Source organism: Lepidochelys kempii, chromosome 2 (genome assembly GCF_965140285.1).
Source record: "Lepidochelys kempii isolate rLepKem1 chromosome 2, rLepKem1.hap1, whole genome shotgun sequence".
Classification (NCBI taxonomy): Eukaryota; Metazoa; Chordata; order Testudines; family Cheloniidae; genus Lepidochelys; species Lepidochelys kempii.
Genome location: NC_136381.1, coordinates 203,765,232 through 203,779,292, shown reverse-complemented (window position 1 = coordinate 203,779,292; position 14,061 = coordinate 203,765,232). Strand labels below are relative to the sequence as shown.

Genomic DNA, 14,061 nt, shown 5'->3' with positions numbered 1-14,061 from the left:
CAAAATGGTATCTGACTATATCTGATTTTCAGAAGTACATACAGTACTCTTACTTCCATTCCAAAATTAAATCTCTGAAATTAGAGCTCAACTCCCACCAATTTCAAGAGCAAGGTATTATTATTCAGTGGGAGCTTCTCAAAAGGAATGCCCAGAACCCTGCAGGATTGAGCCCACAGAACATTATCTCCCCCTTTATATTTATTCTTCCAGTAGTAAGGCATCAGATTTAGGAAGAACTAGGCAGACTAACAGCATTAAATTATGATATATTAGGCATTTACAGTAACTGAAAGCAATACTCAAAATAAAGTACTCATGTTACTCAGGTTTTCATAGTGTGTTTCCTGAATGCAAAAACCCCCTCTGAAAGTGAGCTGATTTTCACCAGACTGTTTTCCTCCCCATTTGACTTCAACATGTGCAGGTTACACCTTTTTAGGCAAGCCCATGTAACACCTCAGAATACAACAAACATCATGGAGGGCTATTAATGTCTCTTTGCTGGACATACAGCTTACGTCTCAGAGTTCTCGAGGGGGTCTGTGTGGAATAAAATTAGATTTCAACATCTGCCACCATAAGAAAAAAATTCATCTCTGGCTCCCATATGAAAACATTGTAACCAACGAACAGTTACTGAACCATGTTACCTTAATGATTATTACCCAAATCAACATTTTTTGAAACAATGAAATTAAAATTGTGCTTTCATAATTATTTGAATCAGATTATCATATTACAATTTTAATAAAATCTCAAAATGATTAAATCGGAAAAGTACTGTGTAGAGTGAAAATATATATGCAGAGGTTTCTTGTGTGTTTTGTTCTGACCTATTTTGGAGCTGGTCTGTTTAAATTTTAGCAAACAACGTGGTTAACCTCGCAAAAAGAACACAAATAGGCATATATCGTGTGTTCAAAATGTTTCTTATATTTGCATAGTGTTTTCTAAAGCTCTGCTTTTAGATCAGATATTATTGGGTAGTCTACTTAAAGTTTATTAGCCAGTCCAAACAATATAAAAAATTAACAGTTTTTGACTTTGAAATGATATGCTTTTTTCAGTTGGTTACAATTCAAAGAAATACAGGAAAGTTGCTATGACAGTTACAAAATTCTAAACCATTTAGATCCTCAGTATAAATGCACTGAATTTTTTTTTTAAAATAGTGTACATTTTTAATCTAATATTCACTGTTTAGATAATGCATTGATGGGTGCTAGAGAAAATTCTAAGATAAATAGAAGATATTGAAGTAAAACCTCAAAAATAAGAAAAAAGACAGACAACCCTCTCTACCTCCCTCCCAAATGTCTGATCATTTAATCTTACAAGCCAGATCGACCCATTTCTTCCAGGAGGCTTATGGACAGTCAAAAAAAATCACCAAAATATCACTGTTAAGAAATGAATATCACTCCCCTAAGCAACAGCAATGATATCACTATTATCACTCTAATCTCTCCCCCGCTCCCTTACTTTCTTGCCTTAGTTTGTATTGTAAATTCTGCTGAACTGGGATTCAGTCTTCATCTGTTTTGTAAACTGGCAGGCCCATGTATGGTCCTATATTTCCAGATTCCCTAATACAATACACTAGATATTCAGTTTTTACTTTAACCCTGCCTAAATATAGACTTCCTTAGTTTCTCTTTTAATAGGCACTTTTTTCTCCTCATGAGCTTAGGTTGTTGAGTAGCAGGTATCCACAAGGCTGTGGGGCTTGCATGGCCTAGAAGACTGCAGATATATTTCTGCTGAATAGAGCACTGGAGAACAATTAGCTTGTTGCAAAAGGTCTCTCCACTAAAGATTTGTCTTTACCTTTTTGTGGAACTGCTTGGAGAAGGAGAGGTCATGTAAATGAGATCCTCACCCCATGTACTGAGCGTCCCTATCTTACACAGTGAAGTTACTCCAGCTTGTGTACAGCATCAAGAGGTCAGAGAAAAGAACAAGTTCTGACCTTTGGCCATTTATCATCCCCCAACTAAACAAATATGTAATTTGCAAGAAGGATGGGAGAAGGAAAGAGTGTTCCTGCCCAATCCAGTCCACTGGAGAGTGATGGTTAAGTGGTATCCTGCCCTAGCTCTAAAGAAAAGAATGGAACCCAATATTCTTGGTGATGCTGGAGCAATGGAGCTCCAGTCACTTTTTGCTTACAGATGAGGGAGGATTTCGGTCTCAATAAATCCCTCTCCTTTGCGTAGCGGTCAAGCTTCATAATACAACTATAAGCTTAAAAGCTGCAGGCTTGATACACATAACTCCATTAAAATGTGTTAACAGGATGACTAACAGTCAACCACCCATTATGGAAGACCCACCTTTCAAGCTTCCTCAGTGCATCTCTGGATATTATTGCCATGATCCAATGTTTTACCATATTGGCAGTCCAGCTAGATAGAGCCTGTGACTCTGTCGCTGGAAGGGAATTATCTTGAGAGGCTGTTTTATATCTAAATTAACTTTATGCAGTCTGAAACAGGTGGGAAGTAACCTCCACAGTGGAAGGGGAAGAAGGTCAGGGCCACTATCTCTGATATATTTTGTACAAGTCAATTTTAAAGTAATGCAAATAAAAATAATACTGACTTTTTTGGTATCTACTGTTATTTCCTCTGGCCATCTGTGCATTTTTAAAAGCAAACATTGGAAGGGCTATCCTTCCTGAGTAGTTTGGAATATACAGATTTAAGCAAAAATACATGTAAATGTGAAAAGATTAAAAAAAAAACAAAAAAAAACCACACGGACTTGTATAGGAGAATCACACCATAATTCTGCTTATAATGCCAAAGAAGGCAGAGAGGTGAACAAAATGGACATTTCTCTTTAACACATAGTTTTGACATGTAAATAAAGACATCTGAAGAAGCACACAGGTTTGAAGCTGCTGTAACATTCTATCATAATTAGAAACGTTTCAAGAGCCCTGTAATTTCCAATAAAAAATTAGTTATTTCCGATATACCAGCCATGATTCATGACAGAATTTTACATTCCATGGGAGATTATAGTGGCCTGATGTATGACATAGTGAGTACAGTGCTAACAAACAATTCAATTTAATGTTTAAACAGCACTTGGTGTTTAGAATCCCACAATAAAAGAAATATTATTGTAGAAATTATCACTTTGACAGTGACTTGAAGGGTAGGCAGGCATCTATATACATTTTTTTTTTTTTTTTTTTTTTTACAGTCCACAGCTTGAGTTTAATCATTTTGATGTAACATTTCCAAAATATCCCTTGAAGTAATTCTTTACAACATATAACTTAGAAAAGAACATCCATTCTCTACAATGAAATGGAACAAGTCCAAAAGGCAAATATTTCCAAAGTCAAAGTTTAAAAATTCTGAAAGGAAAAAACACTGAAGGTCCACATAAACATTCATAAACCTGATCACATTTTATCAGCAGCTTAATGGGCACTGAAAGACAGCAACTCTCTCTCAGAACCAATTTTGGGCAGCTAAGAGAATACTTAATAATTTAGCAGACTTAAATACATTGGCAACCAGTGGTGCCTCTATTTCTTCTGTCAATGTTTTTTCCAGTGTTGGTGTTAATACGGTCTTCTTCTTTCCCATTTTACGTCTGACCGCCCTGAACTCTACTTGAGACTTGAGCACATTCTCACTTGAGTCTTGCTTTTGAGCACACTAATGAGCTTTCTTAAGACAAGTTACTTAGAATCATCATGCAGCAATCGTCTGAGACAAACATACTGACAAGAGTATCTTATTTGCTGGTCTTCCTTCCGTTGCATAAAAGTAACAGTTCTCTTGCACTAAACTTGATATTTTATTCAATTTTTAAGAACTTGTTATAAAAACACCTAATAGCAGAGGGTTAAAATTGAACACACATTTTTGTGTGTGTAAGTACTGTGTTTCATGAAGGTTATAATTTGTCTATCCAGGATTAATTTACATGGCTAGATATGTTACCCTTATTTCTTTTAAATTTGTAAATAATATTTCATAAAATAATTTGCCTTTTAGTTTGGAATTGTGGACTTCTGAAGCTCTAGGGTGACCATATGTCCCGGGACAGTCTCTTTTTTAAGCCTTGTCCCAGCCATCCCGACTTTTTTTCCGCAAAAGTTGGCAAGAGCAAACTGGACAAATGCCCACTTTTGTCAAAAAAGGTGGGGTGTGGAAGAACATGAGGGGGAGGGCGCAAGTGGAGATGCCAGCCCCGTGCAGGGGGGCAGGCAGGGCTCAGGGGAGCAGCGACGCCAGCCCCGGATGGGGAAGGGAGGCCAGGCTCAGGTCAGTGGTGCGGGTCAGCCCTATGCAGAGAGAGGGGCTCAGGCAAGCAGCTCGGGCCAGCCACATTCGGTGTCCCGTTTTCTCTTTGGGAAATATGGTCACCCTACTGTTTTGCTATTTTTGCATAACAAGCAAAACAAATGTATCTACATCCATACAGCTCCATTGTGTCCCTATTTCCTCAAAGCTCACTTCTGACACTTCTCTAGCTGATCCAATAGCTGCACTAACCACCCCCACAAAATCAAAACATCAAACTCTCTAGTTAAAACACCTGTTATTGCCAAAACTAGTCACCTGATCAACACTGCAGCAGTATAGCGCATAGAGCATTTACTCATTCACGGTCACTATGAATTTAAGAAGTTGACAATTTTGGCCCTCCAGGATCTAACCTTTGGGCAGACAACAAACCTATCTTACTGTTAGGGACAACGTCTTCGTCTTCTTTTTTCAATTCTGGCAAACAAAAGGTATCCTTTAGTTACCTTAGGACTCGGCAATAAATGTAAGTAGCTGTACTACTACATGTTGCTAACCCAACAAATAATTTAATTCATATAGAAAACCAATCACAAAGACTGTAAAAATCATATATAAAATGTAAGTTGTTGATAACTGGCGAGTCCCTACCTGGCTTTTGGTTGCTGCAACCTTTGCAAATAGTGCTTGAGACACTTTAGCTCTCTTCATTTCCTGCTGAATCTCATCATATATGGAAGCATTAATGTTCATGGTATTATTTTCTGGTTTTCCATTCCTCTCCGTTGCAACAGTAGCTGTTTTTACCTAGAAAATATTTTATGAGATTGTCATTTTTCATTATGAATGAGTGACTTTTCTCCTCAAGTAGTGTCTCTCTCCCTTGTATGCTTTTACTCAGTCCTACTCAGATTTCCTTTCATGATTCTCTCTTTCTTTTCAACCTTTCAGTATTTTAACATTATGAATTATCCATGGTTCAGGAAAATGGGCTTTAAGAAAATCCTGCACACCGGTACAGGTGAACGTACCCAAAATAAAATGGTCAGTCAGCTGACCATTATAAATTACATCAAACAAGTTAGGTGGAAACAGCCTCACAGAGACTTTTAAATCCTGAAATGAGTCTTTCCCCCACCCCCAAACAATTAAAGTAAAAATTATAACTGCAGTGTAAAAGGATCACCAATGAAATCAAAATGCAGACAGATATATCTTGATTGGTGACCAGTACAGTCAGTTGCATCATACAAATGTAATACAGTTGTCACTTTAGATTTAATCTTTATGTTTTTTCTTATGTTTATTTTTGTATCTTCTATGAAAAATCAGTTTACAACGCTGCACATTGAAATTCTCTACTCATCCATGAAATGGGAATAGGGAGGGCCTTCTCTAACTACCATAATGGCTAGTTAGTTGTACTTTACTTATGTACACCTAAACTGTTTTTCACACCACACCCCATCCCATCAAGGATACAGCACAATGTGCACCACCCCTCCGCAGAACAGGCAATGGCATTTCTCACCTGCAGATGTTCGGAGAAACGTGGGGGAAATCTGGCCTCACTACCTCAGGACAGCCTAGTTCCCTGAAGAGGTATGATGGTAATGCTTTTCTCTCCGTTGGCAGCCATAGCATAATGGGGTCACGGGCATTCAACTGAGGCCCTGAACCTGCCAGGTGATACATGCAGGCAAGGTGGACCTTTAGACCCCATAAAATCCCACTGAGGGTCAACGTAGCCACAAGGGGTCTGCTCAGATGAATCAACTTGCAGGGTCAGGACCAGAGTCTATATTATCTTGGGCTTTAAATTCCCCAAGGATGTGAAGGGAGATGATGATAGCATGATGAATAACTATAGCTCTAACCCCACTTTGCATGAGCTCTAAACTGCAGAGCCCCAAAAGGATGAGTCAAAGGGTTGGGGTAAGAGGGGGAATGCAATTTAGGTAACCCCCTTGCCCTCTGAACAAAAAAAGGACCAATTTTGTGGATAATCCATACTATACACCTTCCAGAATAGTCTGAGTATGTTCAAATATGGTCCATAAATTAAGAGTGCACATCAGCGCCGAGGATATGCCTATGAGGCTTCTCAGCAGCAGTGCAGGTATGCGCACATTAGTTGCAACAAGAGATGCCATTGCTAAACATCATGAGCCTTCATAACAGAAAAGCATGAATGTGGTTGTATTTGCCTTCTACTGTGAGGCATGAGTGCCTCCCAGTATGAACAGTGTCTGATATTAGTATGGATGCACAACTGAAAAAAAAAATGCAACTACCCCCCAGCCCTTTACAGTATATTGTGCACATTTTTATCACTAGAATTTAACTTGCACCTACAGGGTGACAGACTGAGATGCTAAGTGAGACACCAAGCTTGTGCGGACCTCACGTACAGTGATGATTTTCACCTATTGACTTTAAAGCAACTGCTGATCAGGCTGTGCTAATAACTGCTAAGAAAAACACTTGAGATGCCTGGCAATGGGCAGCATAAGCAGTAGCATTAACATTTATGCCTCATACTGCAGCATGAGAAAACCCATACCTTGTTCTCCCTGGGAGACATTCCCACTGAACTCGAACTGGGCAGAAAGAGTATAGGTATGTTCTGAGTAGCATGCAGCAAAGTTATGTGCGCACTATGGACTCTCTAACCTTTATAATTTTGAAATGTACTGAAAGGTTATCTACAACTGTGATCATGTTAAATGCATTATTGTAAGCAGCTGTCAAACTCATGCAAAAATCAGACTGAACTTTGAGACGAGAAAGCTAAAAGTGGACGGCTTTGTAGTCTAAGCATCTACACTGAAATACTGGGATTCCCTGGGACCATTAGTTCAAATCTCATCAAGGTTGTCATCATACTTCTGAGGCATGCAAAAATTCATGGGAGCGGTTGTGGAACAAAATAAAGAAGTCCTGCCTACTCTGCACGGTCATTAACGCTTCCATGACAGGTTTTTGTATGAGGACCAATTTGCCTCTGTGGCCTTGATCACAATTTCCACTGTTCTGCAGCGTGCTGGCTGGCTGCCACTCTAAAGGTGGCTACATAGTGCATTGGTGCTTTAGGATATTACCGCAGACACTACTCAATCAGTGCAGCGTACTGCCATAAAAGAACCCTCAGCAAAATCTGAGGGAAATATAGGATGTAGAGGGATACATGAATTAGTAAGGGTAAATGCTTAATACTACAGTGACAGGAGCTACTGAAAACCCTAATGCTAACAGACTGTGCCTATCTTTATGTTGATGCAGCACAATACTGACTATGGGCCTGATCCAAAGCCCACTGAAGTCCACGGAAAGACTTCTGTTGACTCCAGTGGACTTTATTCTCTATTATTCAGCACTTGATCCACTGACAGCTAAGTAAAATATTATATGAGCCCAAATTAATGTTCGGAGAAAGCAAACACGACACTTCTGGGTATAAAATGATCGATCTTTGGGGCTGGAGGGAAATTTTATCCCCCAACAACCCTCACCCCTCCAAACTTGCATAATGAGTCAAGTGCAAAAAATGTTCCCCTGGCTCCTTAACAATTTCTCTTGAAACATCAGATGTAGACTATGGCTGGATTAGATGGACCACTGGTTTGTCGAATACTAAGTAACACTGCCAATTAACCTTTTGGAAGATAGTCATTTAGAAAAATTATTTCATAATGTATATAGCAACCTTCTAGTCTAATCTTGAAGTGTGACATTCTATAAATCTATTCAGAAGAGAAAGGTTTCATTAGATTCAGCTCTTTTTTGAGATAAGCTTTTGTGCTGGAGTTGGACCTGAACTCAAGGCACAAACATTTTCATTCTGGGGGGGGGGAAATGTGATGTGTTGGGGAAGGGGAAGAGCATCTCCTTTGGAATAAGCTTTTATAAATTAACCACAACTTCCACTTAAAAAAAAAATCAAGATCAATTTAATGTCACTAAATATCAGCTAATCATTTTAAAATGGTAACCAAATTATGCTTACACTTGAGGGTGAAAAATATTTTACCTCAATGTTTAATATCACAAGACTATTCTCCTTCTCCCCCCACATTAGTCATTTCAAAAATATTTGGAAAAAAACTTCATCCTTCCCAACTAGTCTGCCCAGATAGATATCTCATCACATGAGATTGATTACAGTCATGAGAAGTTCTGGAATCATTCACTTTTCCCAAACAAAGCACAAGGTGTTGATGGAGTAACCACTCTGAACAGGTTTTCACAAATTATGAAGTCTTCCCCACCCCTCCCCCTCTTAGGCAAAAATCGAAACAAAAATCTTTTATGACACATTCTCATAAGTACTGTTTTAGCTTAGGGAGAAAACCCTTCTTTAATCCTGGTTTAGCTTTTAATATTACATCGTACATTAAAATTCATGAAGTAGTTCATTCCAGGCAAAACAAACTACTTTTCAGGTCTGCTCTGGAAATAGCACAGGAGGTATAATAAATGCAGTTGCTTTCAGAACTGCTTTTATCAGGACAAGGTTTACTACATCATTATTATAGTGGCGCCTGGAAGCAGAGCCCTAGTTAAGTGTCAGTGTTCCCATTAATTCTCTTCCATGGTGGTTTTCGTAGGGGTAGAGATATTAATTTAATATTTAATATTTTGTTCATTTTGATTTTAAGAAAAATGAAACTTGGCACAAAGATTGTCAATGTAAATCAGATCATTTTTTATTTAAAGATGGGCCAAAAAGTGTAAGTTTCACCAGTTGTTAAATGTGGCCTGATTTTTTTCTGGCATGCTTAGCACCCACAGGATGCACTGAAGTTAATGGAAGTAGAAAGTATCCCGTGCCTCCTGAAATGCAGGTCCAGCTTTCTCTAAACCAGAAAACCTGAGTCCTGTTCAGCCTTTCAAGTTTAAAGAGTGGGCTCAGAGAGACAAGGTGGGTGAGGTAATATCTTTTATTGGACCACCTTCTGCTGGTGGAAGAGACAAGCTTTAGAGCCTCACAGAGCTCTTCTTCAGGTCTGGAGAAGGAAACCGGAGTGTTCAAGGTAAGTATGAAGTGGGACAGATTAAGTGTAAAAAAACAGATGGCTAGTAGGTAGCAGGGGGTGTCACAAGTTGCTGTAATGGACCATAAACCCAGTGTCCCTGTTAAGTCCATGGTTTTTAGGGTGTAGTAGAGTTGTGAATTTAAGTTCTTAGGCTGGTCTTTTGAAGGCCCTGCAGGTTTTCCTTAAGGACAAGTTCTGTGAGAGGTCAGAGATTGACTGATCACTTCATGAAAAGTGTTCGTTAACCTGTCACAGAGCGTTTTAGTCTTTTTTGTGTGAGTTCATTAAAGAGCATAGTGATTGTCTGGTTTCACCCCATAGGGCTTGTCTTCACTGGCAATTAACAGCGCTGCAACTTTCTCACTCAGCGGGTGACAAAACACCCCCCCGAGCGCAGCAAGTTGCAGTGCTGTAAAGTGCTAGTGTAAACAATGCCTCAGCGCTGGGAGCTACGCCCCTCATGGAGGTAGTCTTTTTAAAGTGTTGTGAGAGCTCTCTTCCAGCGCTGTGCCGCGGCCACACAAGGCACGTTAAAGTGCTGTCGCGGTTGCCTGTGTAGACTAGTCCATAGTGGTTATTGGGGCATTTGATGCAAGCCTGGGAACTTAAATTCACAACTCGGTTGGACACTAAACACCATGGATTTAACAGAGACACTGGTTTTATGGCCCATTGCAACAACTTGTAACACACCCTTCTGCCTACTAACTCTCCATTCTCTTACCACTGCAGAGGTGTTAACTGCCCACTTCTTTTTAAATTGTCTCCTACAACGTGTGAACCCCTTATGCTTAATCTGTCCCATCTTGTATTTAGTTTGAACACAGTTTTCCTTCTCCAGACATGAAGAGCTCTGTGAATCTGGAAAGCTTGCCTCTTTCAACAAGAGAAGTTGTTCCATTAAAAAAAAATTACCTCATCAACTGTCTCTCTCTCATATCCTGAGACCAAAACAGCTACAACAATATTACAAACAAGAGTGGCCTTAGATTTTTGGTGCTCAAATTGAGACAGCTTGTGACCTGATTTTCACAAGTACGAAGGAATCGTAACTTCAGCTGAAATCCATAGGAGCTGGGAGTGCTCATCACATTCGGGGGGGGGGGGGGGGAAGAGGGGGTGAATTAAATACAAAGGTTTCTCAAGTTAAGCACCCAAAACATTGAGTCACATAAAATCTGTGGGCGCGTTTGAAAATGCTGGCCTTGTAGATTATATTTTGTCCTTGATCTGTACTCCCTCAGTTTCACATATGCTGATGGAAGGGCAGTGTCTGACCAAAAAGGATCCCACCTGATTGACTGGAGGTTTTTCAGGCTCCCTTCTGCAACAGAGATTATTCAGTTTTGAGAGAGAAGTACCCACTCCCTAATGACTGCAGAGTGGCTCAAACAAACATTCTGCAAAGGAAAACCTGCAGCTCAGAACAGCCAGGCATATAGACACATCACAGTCAGCTGGGGTAGAAACTTATAGGGACTCTGGCCTGAAATTATCATGCTCCCACTCTCTCAGGCTGGCTCCCGTTTGGAAGCCAGCCTGTAAGAGGTAACAAAAAGGTCCTGAATCCTAGAGATCATTCTTTTAGGGGCACTAGGGAACAGGAATGAGGCAGCCACTCAAGATGCTCCAGTCCAAGGAAGGAAATGCCCCTACACACCATGACACTGATCAGGATGGAGAGTTCCACCCCAGCAAATCAGCAGCGAATGAAGTAAATCTACTGAAAATAATTAACAATGGCTGTTTCTTGCCACCCTTCCATGCCCCCATTTCCAGGCAACTTATTTCTTATTAGATGCTTATCCCTTAGGCTTGGATTAGAACTGCCCATCCCCCACATCTGAGATGGTGCAGGATTGTTTCTTCCACTGCTACTTTACAGCAATGCAACTGTCAGCACTTTGCCCAATGGGGTTGCACTCTCAGTAGGGCTTACTAAGTGACACTGTTATAGGAGAATATTAATTAATATCACCACCTGTATGAGCACAAGGTTCAACTTGCCACATCCTGGGGTGGAAGAACTCTCCAGTGCAAGCTCATACATGTGGTTTGCCTCCTTTGGTTCAGTCAGTCTACATGGCAGATAGCATCTGTAGCTTAAGACCCAGGTAATCTGCACAAGTCTGATGTTGAGTATTGGGGGATTTATTGATTGGAGGAGGAAGAGCAGGGGTAAGGGGCAGAAGAGCGCCTTACAGGTTTTCAAGGAAGAGGTGGAAACAATCCAGATACATTAGCTCAGTAGTAACTAGTGAGCATGCTGTTTGAGTGAGAAACTCAGCACAGCTCTTCCTAGCTCAGGGTTTGAACTTGGTCAGCTGTTGCATTACCATTAGAACACCAGGGTCCCGACTGGATTTTTGCATGCAATTTTGTGCACGATTCACACACCCAATGAGGCTGGCCACTAATGGTTAAGTCTGCTCTACTGTCTGCCTGCCAGTTGGCAACACAAGAGATCCTTTTCAGGATGTTTATTTTCACATCCGTCCCAAACAGATAAACTTTCAATTGCAAAATAAGCCTTCCTGTGTGGCATATTAGATCCCAATTTCATGGTTTCATATCTTAATTGTTTCAAATCTTACTGGTCTTAAAATTTAGTATCAAAATATGTTTGCTGTTGTATAAGTATGTTGTCATGCTACATGGTCTGTTTTGTCTTTAAACAATAATCCAAGACATCCATTGCTGAATGAGCAAAATATTAATTTTCTCATTGTATAGTGAACTTTGTTTTGCTAGACTATAACTTCTTATAAATATGCAATAGGTAGGATGTTATTAACTTCAGTGGGTTTTATTTAGTGACAAATAAAAACTAGACAAAAATTCTTCTGATGATAAATATTGAGGCCACTGCTATGATCCATCTAATAGAGGCATCATAATTCAAGCATTTACACTACTATGAACTATTTCCCCTACAATTTATAGGATTTATACTATTTTCCAGTGTAACTAACAAAGAGGAAATATATGTACTGATTATTTAGGACTTTTCATTTTTGAATTTAGGATTCAGGACATCCCTATATGGCTATGTATACTTACAGATGGGCAAACTGAGGCAGAGAATGAAAGTTACCCAAGAGGGAGTCAGTAGCAGCCAAAATCATAACTCAGACATTTCTGTCTTAGTCACTAGACTGTGTGTGTGTGTCTCTCAGGTAAAATCCTAGCATATTTTGTAGTACAACAAACAAAAATACTGCATTTAGGAAACAGTCTTCTTATCAGTTTTACAGGACACAAATATTAATCTGGGGGAGCCGCCTTACATTTATTTTTATTTTTTTTTAAACTGTGTGCTACTTCTACTTTGAACTGGCTGTTTTTAAATGACTTTTTTCCAGTAGGAATCAATGATGCACATCATGCTAGTATACTCAGTAACTAACTAAGCAAAGATAGATACTGAATATGGTTATAAGAATAACTTGGTCATTAATAGTACATGGTGTCTTCACAGAACCATATCTATTAACTTTTTGAAAGATAAAAAAATGCAAAAGAACGGCTTTAGAATACATTAGGTTGCTTATGTAGTTTAAATCAGAAAGCAAATTCAGAGTTAAGGCTGACCCTTTCTTTGACTCAACATTCTGCCTGTCAGTATTGCACTGAACCTGATTTCTTAGATCACCAAATGGTCCAAGACCACGGGAGACAGTGTGGCATGACCTTGGTATAAGGGGATAAGTTAAGAAGGAAGAGCCTGCCTTAACTGTTAATTAATTGGCTTCTAGGGGCAGGCAGGACTATTAAACCAAACTCAGATGTTATTTTAACAGTTATCTGTATTTAACTATTCTTCCACTAAAACATTACTATATAAATAGTGACCCTCATCCTTTATCTTTAATGGTATCTATAGGGGCCTTCACAGACTAAACTTCATTAATGACAACAAAAATAAACCAATGCACAGTCTGTTTTGTTCCGGTACAGAAATTTCCCTTTTTCATGCAATGCATTACAGCAGATCAGAAGCTACCTCCGTTCCATCCTTTTCTACAAATAATTTGTTATTAATCAGGATTTTTAGTATTCATTAGCTAAAGTTTTTACAAAAATATTCATTAAGTGTACTATATTCAAAATGCGTACAGCACACAGCAATCAGTTGTGTATGATCCTGATCAGTATTGTTACCCTTCAACAATCATTTACTCAAAGAGAATTCCCAGGACCCAAAGCCCTATTCAATATAATTATTTTGGTTTATGTATACAGCATAATGTTTCCCACAGATGCTTGTACAGTAGTGCACATTTGTGTGTGTGTGGCTATTCTAGCAGTGGTACAACTTTGAGCCAGAGCAACACAAAACCTTTCAGCAGAGATGCAATATTTTGTAATAATCTTTCAACAAAGACAGTTTTTCTTTTGCAGAGAAACCAGCACATTCCTATGGCCCAATCCTGTACTCCCCAAAACTACCATCAATTCCGTTCGACAGTTGCTGAGAATTCAAAATTAGGTCTCTGTTGCCTAGTCTGACAGACCCTCACATGAGGAGTACTTATTTGAGCAGGTGGTCCCACTGGATTTCAGAGAAGTGAGTAGCAGTTTTACTTGACTGAGGGTTGAGTAAAGACTTACGGATGTTGCCCTAGGGCCCCAATCTTTCAAAAAGATCCATGGAGGAAAGACACTTATGTCTACCTGGGAGTCACTGAAGGGACTCCATGTGGACATAAAGGTTAAGAGTGGTACAAATCACTGGAAAACTAGAAAAAATGTAA

General features: G+C 39.4%; 1 protein-coding gene across 11 annotated transcripts in view; it reads right to left on the bottom strand.

Moving 5' to 3' along the window:
* The window catches only part of SATB1 (SATB homeobox 1), a 107,958-nt gene that overhangs the window by 26,138 nt on the left and 67,759 nt on the right, over nt 1-14,061 (bottom strand). For all 11 annotated transcript variants that reach the window (XM_073333528.2, XM_073333529.2, XM_073333527.2 and 8 more), the window contains one exon: nt 4,923-5,078. In XM_073333528.2, coding sequence (XP_073189629.1) covers nt 4,923-5,078 — 156 coding nt within the window. The remainder of the gene's footprint in view (nt 1-4,922; nt 5,079-14,061) is intronic.